Source organism: Bombus affinis, chromosome 7 (genome assembly GCF_024516045.1).
Source record: "Bombus affinis isolate iyBomAffi1 chromosome 7, iyBomAffi1.2, whole genome shotgun sequence".
NCBI classification, from domain to species: Eukaryota; Metazoa; Arthropoda; class Insecta; order Hymenoptera; family Apidae; genus Bombus; species Bombus affinis.
The window spans coordinates 4972466-4988644 of NC_066350.1; the positions used below are offsets into that span (position 1 = coordinate 4972466).

The 16179-nt window shown below is 45.6% G+C and overlaps 1 protein-coding gene across 6 annotated transcripts; it reads right to left on the bottom strand.

Annotated features, from left to right (window-relative positions):
• Nucleotides 1-507: 507 nt before the first annotated feature.
• Nucleotides 508-15668, bottom strand: LOC126918283 (protein jim lovell-like). 6 transcript variants are annotated; one of them, XM_050725988.1, is made up of 4 exons: nucleotides 15560-15668; nucleotides 14848-15360; nucleotides 7558-7914; nucleotides 508-5004 (listed from the first exon to the last, which is right to left on the bottom strand). In XM_050725988.1, the coding sequence occupies exons 3-4, from the start codon at nucleotides 7746-7748 to the stop codon at nucleotides 2826-2828; spliced, it is 2370 nt and encodes a 789-aa protein (XP_050581945.1). In that variant the 5' UTR covers nucleotides 7749-7914; nucleotides 14848-15360; nucleotides 15560-15668; the 3' UTR covers nucleotides 508-2825. The 6 variants fall into 6 exon arrangements, with proteins under 6 accessions (XP_050581945.1, XP_050581944.1, XP_050581943.1 ...); XM_050725987.1 differs by having other exon boundaries at nucleotides 15484-15668; XM_050725986.1 differs by having other exon boundaries at nucleotides 15470-15668.
• Between the last annotated feature and the right edge of the window lie 511 nt (nucleotides 15669-16179).

Here is a 16179-nt window from a genome sequence, read left to right on the forward strand (position 1 = left end):
AAAATATCGTGATTATTGTTACTTCTATAAAATACAATTGTACGAGGAGGCTGAACTCACGGTATAACCCGTCGAAGCAGTTATAAACTCTTTCGAAACACCCTGTATATATATGTATATGTATATATATATACATATATACGTGATATATATGTATATGTATATGTATATATAATATATATGTATATGCATATATAATATATATAATATATAACATATAATATATATATGTGTGTGTATATATATGTATATATAATATTAATAATCAATAATAATATCAGTTTGTATCGTACAGGCTATTTCGGGGCTGAAAGCCTGTGGTTTCTTTAATATCTTTGCTTAACCTCCTTGTCGAACCCATACGCTTTCTCCCATCGTTACATTATACTTACAAGTTATTCTTTAATAATATATTTAATCTCGCTCTCGCTAAGTGTAGCAAGGTGTCACGTAACGGAATTAACCATCTTTATTCTTGCCGTATCCTCACCTCTCTTTGCATATCTATTTTGTTTTTTTTTCTTTTTTTTCTCATTTTCTTAAGATTCATTAACGAAATAATCATCGTAAATGTATTATAGCTTTACGTTAATTTTTGTTTGTTTCTTCGTTATCATTACTTTTACAGTTTAATACGTTAGCTTTTTTTTCTCTTTATCTATCGTAGATTTGTCTGTGGCTATCCCTGATGTGTTAGTTACCCTGCGCTTCCGTCTGGTTGTCGAAATATTGTTGCGAAATTGTGGTCTACGATTAAAATTTCGTCGTTTGTTCCGTGCTTCGAATACGAATTTTGTTCCTCTTTCCTTGTTTCTCGTTTCTTTGCATTTGCTCGTTTCCACTCGTTCGTTCCACCCCTTGTTTCGCACTGGCCGAACAAGGTTCGCGTTTCCAGGAGCTCACCAAGATTTACGATCGAACGGACACGCGCGGCTTCGTCTTTTCCTCTGGCTAACTTGCCGAGCTTTTCGGCGATTCGGCCGGTCATCGAGTGTATATCCGCGTGCTTTAGGTGGCGCGTTGTTTCTCTCGAGTCGGGAAATCTCGATTTGAAGAAGAATTATCGCGACAAAACAAAGCGAAAAAAAGGGAATGAAGCGTCGCTAACGATCGAGGGTACAGTTACGTATTTACAGATCAATGTGCAGACGTCTGTCCGTAGAGGATATCGCAGCTGTTGGCGGGAGTAGCGCGTGTACTAGGACAACTCGTGGCCGCGATACTTCTTGCGTGGCAAGAGAAAAAAGAGAGAATCTTGGCAAGCTCGCACCACCCTGCGCGTGATTATTACGTAAACCCCGTTCCACCCTAGACTCTGGCGATCGTAACGTGATTTTACGAATGCACATAATTCCGGTGGTCGCGAACGTTTCTTTATCGCTTTCGAAACCCTATCGAGGACCGACGCAAACGGCTCGCACGAAAGTGACGTTTATCCGTAACGAATATCGTTATATCAAACTGAACTATATTCGCGGTTAACATCGGGCAAGTAGCGTAAAATAATGGTAGTCAATTGGAAGCTCGTTTCGACGCGCTTCAACGGCGGCAGCAAGACGATCCAGAGATACGAGGTATTAAGTGATTGGTCGATTGATTTCGTTTTAATCGTGGAAGCATGGCCGATAATAAGTCGAGTGGCTAGAGTCGATTCGGATAAAAAGAGATATACAACTACGTCGGAAAAATAGAGATTGGCGTAAAATTAAAAGACAATGTTTCGGATTATTGCTTATGATTGTCAAACGAGTAACGATCGTTCAACGCGTCAGCTTGCTGCCTCCGAGCGCGAATTGCAACAGGTATGTTAACGATCCGCGTATTAAACTATCGTTCGAGTCTTGTAAACCTTAACTCGTGTACATCACAGGCCACCAGGATGTTTCCAAAGTATTATAGTAAGTAAGCACGTGTGCGTCTCTCCCTCTCTCCGTTTCACTCTTTTTCTCTTTTACTGGCGTACGTCACTTTCTCAACGAGAAGTCTGCAAGTCGAAACAGCCAAGTATACGGAGTATTCTTCGACGATTTTTCCTATTTCACGTAGGGCGGCCGTTGCATTTGCTTTAGCCGTTTTACAGTACTATTATTTGGTATGATCGCTGTTGTAGCAGGAACTATTTATAGCGACGATACGAGGAGAGTCGTGTGTCTCGCCCACCAGCCAAAGTCTCCATTTCCAAGCAGCTTGTTGCGTTTCTTATCGACCGAAGGGTAGAAGATTTTTTGGTCAGGACGCGTAGCAAGCGCGTAACGGGGGAACGAGCACCATAAAAGACACCGTCGATGACTCTTCTTCTTTCGAGCTGTCTCTGGACGAGTCGCTAATTTAGCTAAGAAGAAGATACGAGAGAATTTAATCGGCACACTCGACCGAGTTTCGGGCGTTTCGCGATCGACGGACAAAGGGAGTTGAACGTCGATATTTTTGTCGACGGAGTATGACGGAGAAAGACGGAGAAAGACGGAGAAAGAAAATCGGAAGAGAAAGATGGAGAAAATGAGAAGAACGGGCGGTGGTGGGTCATAAGCGTGGACCTTGCAAGGTGGAACGTCCGTCGAGCTTACACCCCGGCAGCTAGAAACCCGGCGTGGTAGTCAGTCTTGCGAGAAGAGAAGAATTTCGCGGGAATATCGGGGGTACGCGGCCTATCGTTCTGCTCGTTTATATGTAAGTATCGACGTGTCTGACGTGTGCATGTGTCGAGAAATCGTTAAAAGGGATGGTCGGTTTGAATCGGACGTATACGCGTCCGTGGTCCTTCGACGAAGACGACGATCGGAGTGTGACCGCGCTACGATGTTACGCGTAAAACGTTCTCTTTTCTAATTCGAACCATTTTGTTGAAGTAGCGTGGGTGCGGACTGTAGCGGTTGCGGCTGCAGCGAATCGGAATGATGATGACGAAGATGATGATGATGATGACGATTATGATCAACCGGCGATGGCGATCGACTGCTAGCGATCGAAGTATTAAGATCGCCGCCTGTGTTACCGTTGCCTCCACCGCCACCCCCGCTCCCGTTTCCGTTTGCGCTGCTGCTTGCGCTGGCGCTTGCATTCCCGCTTGCGTTGCCGTTACCATTCCCGCTTGCGCTCCCACTCCCGTTCCCGCACCCACTCGTACCAGCGGGATTCGCTGCCGGTTCGAAGGCCTTTTGTTCACTTGGCGGAAGTAAGTGCACCATACTAACCGGAACGGGGAACGCGGCGGCTGCAAAATCAGGAAAGAAACCCTGTGGTAGATTAGCGCTGAGCAACGAATGATGAGGAAATACACCGTCGTCGCCCGGGTGCGGTGGTAGACCGGCGAGCGGATGTGCCATCTGCGTCGGCGGCTGGACGGCCTTAACATTGTTGTTTAACGAATTTATTACTACTTCGCTAGTTGTCGAGCCCGTGCAGTCCCTTCTCAATTGTTCGAGTTTCAAACTTTTTCCGTATTTACCTCGCACATACATCAATAGACTGTTGTACGGTATACCGAAGATTCTGCTTGCTTGCGACGTGGTCATCTTTTTGTTCCAAACGTGCTGCAACGCCTCGGTCAGCTCCGCGTTCGTCCAAGACCGTGGCGGTCCGCCTCTGGGTGCGCTGTGCTGACCTTTCGGCCTTCCTATCGGTAGTCCTCGACCGCTAGGGTCTGGCCATCTGCGCGCCGCGTCACCGTCGCTCTTGTGTTTCTTTGGCTTTTTTCCCGAATGATGGCCGCTCAGACTCGCTGCACCAAAAAGTCCGTGCAACGTTTCCGGTTTAAAGCTATCGTGAAGATCCGCCAAAAGGGATCCTCTGTCGAGAGCACCCGCGTGCGGAAACAGTCCACCACCTAGAGACGCGACACCATCCAGCGGAAACATAGTCGTGACGGAACTTCGTCGTGGTGTCAACGAAGATTCTTGTTGCTGCTGTTGTTGTTGTTGTTGTTGTTGCTGCTGCCGATGTTGCTGTTGTTGTTGTTGATATGGATGCGTCCGATTAGTGCCGTGTGGACTGCCTTCCCGCGGATGATGACCCTGAGGTGGAGGCGGCAATTGGGTCTGCGGATGATTCGGTAACCACTGGGCCGCTAACTGACCCAGACTCGTCAGGTACTCGCTGTGATGATGCGGCGATGTCAGCGACAAGGCCGACATCGTCGGTAAGCCCGCCGCGGCGGCAGCGGCCGCCGCTGCTGCCGCAGCAGACGGAATATCTTGGATGGAACCGTCTGGATGCAGCAGACTCGTGCCGGTTAACGGAGATCCCCTCGGACTACTGGCCGCTTCGCTGCTCTCCGCTTTTATGTTGTGATGGTCGGCTCCGTTGGGTGACAACGATCTCTTCATCGAAAGATTCTCCGCCATATCCTCCTGTTGTAGGTGGTTCTGCGTGCTCGAGTTCAAGAGCTGTTGGTGTTGGTAGTGTTGCGATTGTTGATTAACGCTGGAGAAGTTAAATCCGCTCGCTAACGGGCTAAGACTCGACGGTGGATGAGGTCGACTGAGATCCTGCGGCACCAATTCGTTGGATCTTCTTCGCGGCCGAGCCTGTTTTCGTCGAGGTAACAGCGGCGATCCACAACTCTCTCGCGGCTCGCGTATCCTGAAGTTCAGATGGCCCATGTGCGGCAACCTATCGCGGTGGTCCCTTCTAGGGTGAAAAATGGCGGGTGTCGCTGCCGGCACCGGCTCTCGGGTGGACGGCGGCGCCGTGCTTTCCGAAATGTTGTCATCCTCCTCTGGAGTTCCCTGTCTCGCGCCCTCGGGTGTCGGCGGCTCTCCAAGCAGCAGATCGGCGGTCGGCGTTTCCGGCGGTGATGTCAGCCTCGGTTCCGACGAAGCTAATCCACGCACTTGTAGACTCTCCGCGGCTCTCATCAGTCCTGCGAGTTCCTCGCGACCGACCCTCACCTCGCCACGGTACATAAAGTCGATCAGTGCCGCTACTTCGTGACCGGGAAAGTCCTTTAGTACGATCACCGGATGTTTGCAGGGGTGCTCGGAAAATATCCTTTCGAAGAATGGGCTGCAATTCAAACGTTTCGATTTAAATTGTGATTCGATAAATTTACTCGATCGCTAAAATCGTTTTACTAAACGCGCCGTTATCTCCGTCAATGTCGATTCGCGATTAAACGTACGTCGCTGCCGCGTTACCGTTTCTGCCGAATCTGTTCCTGAACTTTTCCAATCGGTTATCCACGCTGTGCGTTTAATATTCGTACGATCGAAGAGTAACACGACCGGAGTAGCTCCGTTATGTCGTTCTTCGGTCCTTTTATTCCTCCTAAGACGATTACGTTTCATCTACGCCGCCATTGTCAAACGCGCGACCCTTGCTTACAACGAGAACCGAGTATGCACGATCTTTACGACGCCGGAAAAGAAATTTCTGCAAACTGTACCAGCTATTCGTGTATTTACAGTGTGTTCGTTACAGAGTTACCGTTTTAAAATCCTGACGAATATCCGACTAGAATGTAAATGCAAGCGGTAAATTTGTAATCGCTGCCACGGTGTTCGTATTTCGCCAACAAACTATTTACGCGAAATATGGATTATCGATTACCACCTTGTGTGCCATGCACGAATAAACAACGTAGCGATCACCGACTTTCTAGAAGAGCGACGCGTCTCGGAAATCTCGCGTCGCAGTTGCAAGAGACGGGAGCATTCGCAACTATAAACGGGCGATAAGCGAAGGAAATTATTCGTTGCTTGAAACGTGTGTCCCCTTCGTTGTAGTTTGGCCAATCGGCAAGAGAGCGGCGGTAACTCGATTTGCTGGCAGAAACCACGGGCAAAAAGTTGCAGCGAGAATTAGTAACGTTTCCATACGAGACTTTCGCTCGTGGTTGCTTTTACGTGGTACGTTGCGCGTGGTGCCGAGAACAGCATTGCCGCGTTGCGTACAACGAAACTGACCAACGAGCCGCGAACAAACGAACAGGCGAGTGTCTCGACGGACGAAGAACATATCGTTCGATAGAGATCGACACGGGGGAAGACGACGAGTATAAAGTGTAAAATGGACGCGTGTACGTCTATGAGGACATTTAGGTAACGTTAGAAGATATTAAATTATCTATGCTGGATGCGTTAATTTTACGAGTAGTAACTAAGCTTCGTTCAAAGCTATCCCGTACTTGAGCTTCTTATACCATGCGAGTTTATCAAGTATATCAACGATTCCTATCAATCACGTAATAACATTTCCTTATTAACGATATTTTTACCAAACGTATATTACAAATCGATATTTAAGATATCTAAAGGGTCAAATATTTCTAGAATCTCTAGCAGCAGATACGATGGGCCGTCGGAAAGTTGGAAGCTGAGCTTGAATCTTTTCCAATTTGATATCGCCCGAATAATCGTCGCCGATTCTAATGCTGAAACTTCAAACGAAGAGCGTTTTTTCGTAATTTTATCGTCGAGAACGAAAGAAATTCGTATTTTCGACACTGGTAATTCAAAGTTGGGAAAATGGCCGTTGAGAAAACTTTGAGCTTTTATTAACGCCTATCTCCGTTAACGAACTATCTGAAACGCGCAAACTTGTCAAATAAATAATTTACAAGCTGTAACGCGAGGTAAAGCGGTATATGAATCACCGAACGATAGAAATCGTTTTCAAAATTTATGTACTGTATTATGTATTTTTATAACGACGAGAAAGAACAAACTAAGTAATTTTAATTTTACTGTAGATAGGTAGACATTTTCGCTTGGCGTTGTTATTGTATCACATACTGATAATTTAGCGAAACAAAGCCATCTTCGTCGGCAGTGATGATTCGTCGATATTGTTTACTCGACGTATGTCACGCTGTTTACATAAATAAGTGGACACGTGAGTCATGCTCGGACCACAGGTATATATGCAAATGTAAATCGGTGCTATTCAATTTCTAATATGACTAATACGTACGACGTCGCTTTATCCGTCTGACCATCATAACTTGTAACTTTCAACCGTGCTTTCCAACACCATCGTACATTTATTTCAATTCTTTGGATATTTACGAACGTTCTCGTGTTTTACCGTTTCGAAAGTTGATCAACTTCTATAACGGAGCAAAAAGTATAGCTATTTAAATACGGGTAAATTAATTAGTATCGATGATTTCAGTAAACGTATACATAGGTGTGCAGATATAATTCCTACTCGTGCTGTACGATCGACCAACTTTCTTCGAAACGAAATACCGTAGAATATTCGAAGGAAAAACAATCGTTTTCTCAAATCAAGTCGATAAATGATTACCCGCAGTTAAATATATTCTCGATCGTTTGTAAATACTGTACGATATAAGGCAAAATACGTCAACGATATTTCGACAAATTGTTCGATAAGAGAGAGAGAGAGAGAGAGAGAAAGAGAGAGATGAAGTGTGTGTGTGTGTGTGTGTGAGAGAGAGAGAGGAAAGGATAGGAAAGAAGATGAAGAGAGAGGAAAGAGGAGCGAATGGAAAGAACGTAAATGAAAATAACGCAAATACAAGTGTGTATGGTTGGAGACAAGGTATACGAATTAACCGAAAGGCCGCACAGCCTTGAATAGCGTCGAGTTTCTTACCTGCAGGCACTAAGCACAACCTTATGCGCCCTGAGGCTGGTCTCGGCGCAGACCAGGGTCACGTCGACAAGTATTTCTGCGTGTAGTAACGCCTCGAAGGACTGAAGTATGTGCGTCTGATGATTGTTCCATCGTAAGGAATAGTGCGACTGCATAGCTATCCCAACAGGACTGTTCGCGGCGCTCGACATTTTCTGACCGCCGCTCGTGCCGTTAGCGGAGCCACTTTGCTCCGTCTCGTCTTCTTTTGTACTTCGAGGTTCTGCCCTCGTTTTTCTCTTCCATGCACGCACGCGGCCACGCACGTCTCGCCAACAATATCTCCCTTTCGACACTATGTTGAACGGCGTCGTACTCCTGAAATGCAAATTTCCAAATGCCGTTATTAATCCGGCGACCGTGTCTAGCGCTATAGGAATCGCATACGACCGATTGAAAATCTCTGCGAGACAAGAAACGATGCTAACGTTAAGGCAGGAATAAGCAAACAGATGGAAAGTTCGAGCTGTTCGAAAGGAAAATTGGGAAGAACCGTATGTGGTTGATCGAAAATCGTAGAAACGAGAGAAGGTGAATATTTCGAGTTGAACCGGAGATCTATGGTGTTTGCGATATTAAAACGTTGGCGATGTACCAATGCCTCGTCCCTTTCGTTCTTCCTTCTATATAGCTAAATATATGGTAAATATAAATGCTAATATACGATAAATGTAGTAAATTAATCCTTCAACCCTTCAACGACGAACCAGCGATGCGTCCGTACGTCGTCGTACACAGTTTTCGACCGCAGCTCAGTTTGTTTCTTCGTACGTCGCGACGCGGCGTCCATACTTCGCATGGACCGTAGTTGTCGATAGTTGTTTCGAATTGTACCACGTCGAATTAAATTATCAAGCTTTTCCATATTCTTCGTAATATTCCTTTTATTAATATTTTGCTTTTCCTATGTTTTCCTTTTCACTTTAATATCGTTCCGCCACGTCCTTGTTTATTTCGTATTACGAACAAACAATGTTTACAAGTTTGACGTTAATTGCGATAATCGATCGTTTTAAATCCATTTTATTTAGACGAGAGTAAATCAAATCGATAAAGCTGAACAAAGTGGAAATCAGAAAGCGCGATGAATATTTTATATAGAGATTTTATATAGTTTCACGAGAGTAGGTACATATAATGTCAATGAACGTTAATTACATTTCTATTTCAAAATATCGCAGTTTCAATTTAAATCGTCATCGATATACAAATTTCGTATGCGAGGTTCCTCCTTATGGAGAATAAAAGTCAACAGCGTTCTAAATATTTCAGATGCATTTCGATTTTCTCACAGTTCTTTGATAAATATACGATCGACGAATAGTTTTAATTTTATTTTCTGGTAAGCAAAAGCAATATTTTCACGATCTAATCAACTACATTTACGACACTAATGAGCTTAATCGCTTCTCCGATATCTTCGTCTTGCGGTAGCACCGCTTAAAAATCATTCGAGTTATTTTAAACGGGTAAATGAAATAATATTACGTCAAAGAGATTGAAGAATTTGAAATGGCCCTCTGTGAAATTATACACATACGTATGCATATACGCGATATTAGCAAATCGCTAAAAAAAGGCGTTAGATAGAAAGCGTGCGTTGTTACGGAACTTGGTACGATCAACCGATACTTTGCTCCACGTACGAAAGTTTCAGAGAATGCGACCAACGAGATCCGACTGCGAGTTTTACGAAAAAGATCCGACAAAGATTCGTTGTCTAATCTTATTAGACTTTATGTTTACCATACTCGCACGGTTTGTCATCAAGACAAATCTATCGATCGTTGGAACGGTGTTGCAGAATATTTATAGGCACGCGGCAAGAATGTTTCACGAATGCAAAGCTTATTACGTTTGATAAAGGTTTTCAGCAGAACGTAAAAGGAGAACAACGTTAACTATCGGCGAATTAAATTCAATCGGGCGGCGATTTAGCTGTAACGCGTGTAATTTTCTAGAGAAGCTCGTGCATCTATATGACGATGTTCCGCGCATTATTACCCGGAGAAAAAGAGATTTATTGATTTCCGTTGTACGGATTTATTAGTCGGCTAACGAAAATTACTCGAATTTGCAATTTTACACGGAATACGTTTACACGCGGCAAACGTTGATCGAACTTGGATGCTCCAGGATGTATACGAATTAATTAAAATTATTTAAACGAATGGTTGACGCAAAAACGACGTACTCTCGTGACTTTCGCATACGGTGTCACGGTATCGATTCTATATTTACGTTTGTTGCTTTTCCAAGGAGAATAAATTATTTGTAAACAAAATATTCGTAATATGGCGATGGTTGAATATGGAGAAAAGGTTGAACGGCGATGACAATCACTAATCGGTAAATCGTTTGTTGAAAAATAATCATACGTATCATACGTATCACACGTATGTAGAAACGGTAAAATTTCGATTAAAGACGATGCTAAGCTAATTTCAAGCTAATGACAAGCTAAATTCGAAGTAGGCCATTGGTTTGATATATATATATGTATATGTATACGACGATCTATGATATATAAAAAGAATTGGGTTCGTTGTCATCGAAGATTCGATATATCCTTTATGGAATTATGGAAACGAGAGAATAAAATTAATAGGAGAATTAATTATGAAAATAAACGGATAATACGTAAATGAACTCGGAACGATGGTTACGAGGATCTTTACCTAGGCAAAGATATCGTGTACAACTTTGGAACATTACGGAGAATCAAGGTTATACGATATACGGTAGTAAGAGACTTTGCAGCAAGTTGGAGAATGAAGAAAAAGTTCGTCCTTTAGCGCCTTACTCTCGATGTTTACGATACGAGTCAACAACTCTATTTTGAAACAATGTACATCTCAACATCTCATTGACAAAATTCCGTGTGGTACATGTAGTATTGTTATAGAATCGGAATACGTTAATCGGTACGGTTTACAGTACGCATGAAAGAAGAAGGAATTCAGCGGCTTACGGAAGTTCTTACTGTTCTTTTTGTTCGCGGGAACAAAGCGTCGAAATCAAAGTTCACGGCAGGGCTACCACATTGCGATCGGACAGCAAGAGGACTGATCGAATTGGCGTATCGCTGCTTGGATTATTCGCCGATAGTGGCGAACCTGATGCAACGTTTAAACACCGAAACTCGTCGGAATTTCAGACCGTGCGTTATTCCTACACGCGGCTGGCTGTCAGTCGGAGGGGAAAAGAACGTGAAAAGAGGAAAATCGTTGGAGTTTCGATTGGCCGAGAGTGGACCTGCAGGCTTCGCGAAACCGCGGTACGTCACTGTGCGCCTGCCGAAAACTCACCGCAAGTTTGTTGTCAAACTCGCACGTGTTCAGAAAAAGTACAACACGGTGTCTGCAGATACGGCCCGTGTTATCGTTCTCCTTTTTTCTTATCTCTTGCTGTACGTTTACACTGGCGTCGAGTAGTTTTGCGAGCGTGGACTAGACTCGGACGAAAGAATATACGGAACACGGATGATTTCATCGTTCGCGGCATCCTCTCGAGAAAATCACCTAACCTCTATCTTACGAGAAAGTTGCCGACTCGTTTGTTCGTCTTCTTCTAAATCGCGGAAGAAATGATAACAAGGCCGCGTTAAAAGAAAAGTTGTACGTTCTTTCTTTGCCAATGTTTGGCAACTTGGTGGCGATCAGCGTACAATGTTCCATCGTACTTGCTCCCTCGATTCTTGAAAGGATGAATTCTATCGAAACGAGACTCTGCGGCAATTTATCGATAAATAATTTATTCGACAGCGAAATTTCGCGGATAATGGTAAATCTGAAAAGATGATGCGTTCGAAAGCGAGCTTTTCAAATTCGTATCTATTCTCGCGTTTATCGCAGAAACACAGAGTCTGATAACTTTCAAACAAAGTTAAAAAGACACAATACGTTTTAGTCTTGTTTGCTTGGCGTTAAACGACTATAATAACCATCGGCCGTGTTTCGTAACTATTACGTTGATTCTCGCTTATTCTAAATGTACTACTACAGGTACGATGACTTTTCAACGAAAGAGCGTATATTCGAGCGATTGGTTAAACTTTTCGTCGTGCAAAGATCCGGCAAAATAGGACGAATCCTGATTTTGTCGAGCACATGAACGGCTAACGATGGGGGTAACGATAATTTCACGTGAAAATGTGATTTGGTGGACAGAGGAAGCAGAATAAAAAATTACGGTTAGAGATATGGACAAAAGGAATCGTCGTAGACGTTACCGGTATACGGACGCGCGACGTAATTTTCAAACGATCTCTTTTCGTTTGTCGTTGCTTGGAGAAGCGAAACGCTAGCCAGCTGAGCGAGGGAAACTGGTCAACCGGACTACTTAAATTTGTTACCTTTCTGTCGCTCGAACCAGACACGCGTGATTGTTTCGATGTGCCGGTGGCAGTTATCGATACTGCAGGACGAGATCTATTTACCGACCGATCGATCTTTTTTCACGTTTTTCACGGTGGACGACGTTACACCTAAGACTGGTAACTAAGTGTAGGGTGCATTTCTCGCGCGAAATTGGCCACGACGATAAGAAAAACAGAAGACACATAACACTGGATTCCGATGACAAATGGATCGCGTTACATGTTGGAAAAGTGGCGGGGCAATTGCTTCATTTGCTGCAGGGCCGATCCTTCTCGCACTATTTCTCGCACTGATACAGGGTAGAACGACGAGGTATCGACGACGAGGAGCTGCAGAGACGACGAAAAGCGTAACCGTGCTGCACTGATTCGATGAGGAAAACGCGCGAATACTTGGAGGGAGGTTTCGTTGGCGGGAAAACGAAAGACTGGCGGCGGACCGCGTGGTTGCTGCCGTGTATATGCGAGGAGGAAGAGGAGATGGATAGAAAGCGCGCGCGGGACACAAGAGCGTGGCGCCCCTAAACGATCAGCTGATTTCTCACTGTCATCCACCACCGTCTTCTCAATAACGTCACAAACATTTTCGTTGGTACGTAGATTCGGCTCCTTCGCGCGGTATCCTATCACTCGGTTGACACTCGGTCACTGTAGATCGGCAGCCGATTGTTTGTCGCGCGAGATAATTATTCGATTTCACCATGCGATCACTGAGCTGACTGTGACTTCTCCGAGCGAGAGTAGATCGACCCACGCGACTCGGTCAACTATTAACTATTTCGAGGGAAAAACTTGCGAGGAGAAAATTTGAACGGAAAAACTCGGGCGTCGCTAAAGAAACGTTAAGAGAAAACTGACCGTATCGTGTGGCTTGCGTGTGCGGCACAGCGGCGTCGGCGACGGCCGGTGAGTGAATGCGCCGTGACGTTAGGCGCCCCTCCTAAGTTCCCCGCCCCTCTCGCTCCTTAAACATCTCCCTCCCACACGACGCGTCATCTCTCTTTTCCTGCACGATACATGCCACCGCTCGCTTGCTCGCGCACTAACCAACCAACCTCCCTCTCTCTTACCGGCCGCCTGCCCCCTTTCGCCCGCCAACCCCTTTCCCATATGCTTTCTCCTCTTCGTCGCTTTACCGCGCCCCGCGCGCAATCCTACCACCACCTCTCGCCACCCCTGGCGTGTGTCCTGCCGCTCCAACCAACATTCGCGGACCGCCAACTACCCCTTTCCTTCCTTTCTACTTCGGCCAAATCTACCGTTCCATGCGAGACGCGCTCCTTCTTGTTGCCCTAACTCGCGCCTTTCCTTCCCCCGGCTATCTATCCTCTCTCTACCCAGCGCTTTGCTTCGCACCACCGTTCCTCGCTAGCTACCACGAATCCACGCGTTCATCCGCCAGCCGATGCAACCGATAAGAAAAGTTGCACGTGCACGCGACCGATTCCACGTTTCTCCACGTTTCTCCTCGTTTTGCCCCATTTCCAAACGCCAGCATGCCGTCAGACAGTATGTTTTCTTGGTAGTTTCGCTCGATCGTACGGCTTCCATCGAAACAGCCGCACACGGCCGCTTCCTCCGAATTCCATCTTCACCTGCGTTGCGTTTCGCAATTACGCAATTACGTACGCGTGGTCGTCGTTCCACGTAATCTTTCGTTTCTTTCGGATCGCTGGAAATTCTTGGATTCGCGTCGTCTAACAACAAACGTGATTGCGCGCGGTCGCCAGCAACGATCCAAGAAAAACGACATCCACGCCTCTTGCGAGTCGCCGGAAACTCGAAATACGCAAGTTCGTAGATCGATGGCAGACCGGAGACGATAAATACGAAGCAGGTGTCGTAAAGATTTCGAGGACGGTGAAAAGCGGAGGACGAGGAGTCAAGGCCGCCGCCGGAGGTGGCACTAAGAGGGTGAATTCCAAGTTCAGCACCTTTCGAAGGTTCTAGGATCGCAACGGGACACCATAGGAAGGTAAGAACCGTAGATAGTTTCCTCCTTCCCCGTATAGTCATGCTGGCTCTCTTCCGTGTTTCCGTCCGTATATATACTGCCACCGAATATTCTAGTCCCTTATTCTCTAGTCGATATTTTTCCACTACACGACATCGCGTTTAACAATTTTCCTCGATTTATAATACGTTTTTAGCTTCGATTTATTTTTAGAAATATCGTCCGATAAAAAGTGAGGTTTTTCTATATATGGTAAGTGCCCTATGTATACCGCTGACGAACAATACGCGTATACGATTTAACGTTATTAATCGACTAAGTGATAAATATACTCGACGCTATATTCGCTATATTCGCTATATTCGACGATCTTTTGATCGAGAAACGCAACGTATACGTGTACGTACGCGTAGTTGTTTCGAAGTAATCGTCGATGAAAATTTATTAAACGCTATCGCGTGTATTTGTTCGACGTGGTTGTTTAAAAATGAAGATGAAAAGTACGCTATTAAACATTGGTATTGTCGCAAACACCCTCGAACGTAGTTCGTTGTCCAAAGTTTCGCGAATGAAAGCCAAATCACGTTACTAGTAATTATACCAATAGAATACAAACTTGCACGCCCGTGCCAGCGTGTAATCTCGAACTTGCTGTAATTATATATTCGAAAGGAATATGAAATCTCGGATGAGTTCCGATCGATCGTTAACACGTAGAAAGCCGAAAGACCGTACTCTCGCGTACGCCGTGCGCGATGCGAATCGCGGAAAAAAGCGCGCGTCCTTTCGCAGAACAAATTCTTGTACGATTCCGAACGAATCGCAGAGTTTAACACGTTATTTTTACGTGACGTAAACGAGAGGCGCGATCGCGTGACAAGCGATACAAACGTAGTAATTTCAAGAATTCTTTACTTACCCTTAGAACTTTATGTTCACGGTTCTGTAAGGCGTACGCTTTAACAGCGGCTACGCGACATCAAAATTCCGATTTCAGCACAGATTATTACTATCACTACTGCTCGTCTTTCTATACACGTGATTCCATGAGGGATGATCGACGTAACGCGAGATCCGGAAAAGCTTAACATGCCACAACACGTCTGGTATCACTATCCGTTGTACACTTTGAAGCGTGTAAAAAATATCACGAGTCACATCATCTTGTTCGGTACACGTGGAACTTGACAGCTGTTACGCGAGAAACAGGTATCACAAAGAACGGTGCAAGTCGTCCCGTGACGGAATCCACGATGGTTTCAGCACATACGACGAACGCATCAAGCAAAAGCTTGATCGTGATTTATCATCGACTGGCGTTCCCTCGGGGATGTTTTATCACAGTCGTGTCGGACGGGTGGTCGATCGCGTGGCACGCGTGAAATTCCGCAGGTGGTGGACGCAGCGCATCCACTCTCGTCTTCGGGTTTCCCTGTGAATGTGTAAAGTAGACACACACACACACACGCATACGCACACACACGCAGACGCACACACACGCTTACAAACAAACAAACAAACAAACAAACAAACACACTCACACGTACGCACGTACACACATATACAGGCACATTAACACGAACACGAACACGAATACGATCACGAACACGAACACGAACTAGAATACACACGTGCACCGGTGTGCGCGCATAAATACACGATTTCCACACAGGTGTGCGGTGGAGTGGCGGCGGGCGGCCTGGCTCTTAGAGCAGTCGCGTTGTGACTGCCTCTTCGGACTTGCCACTGAAAGTGGAGAACGAGGCGAAGAGTCCCACCTCCTTGTGCCACCTCCAACTGGGTGGGTACCAGCCCATCGGACCCTCCCTCTCCTCTCTTGTCTCGTCCAACCTTTTGCTTCAGCGCTATACACACCGTCCGTCCGAAGAGCCGTCGAAAGCGTATAGCCGATTTTACGCGTAACGTGCGTGCCTCTTGTCGAACGAGAGCTACGTTACTGTGAGCGTTTGCCGTCCAAGTAGCCGGTTAATACGTCCCCTACCTACGCTCTCGAGATTCTCTTTTACCTGGGTGTGAGTAGAGGGATGCACTTTGCTACCTACTCGGATAAAATTCGTTAACTGTGCCCTAAATGTTATTGCCTTCGAGGTACACCTGCTCGGCAACCTGTGGCCCTTTGGCTCTTTTCGCTCGCTGACCATACAACCTACAACCTTCGTTACGAGCGATTGTTTCCGGGTGTGTTTACTCTTGCCGAAGGATTCGTAAGGAGGCTTTTTCGTTAGATCCG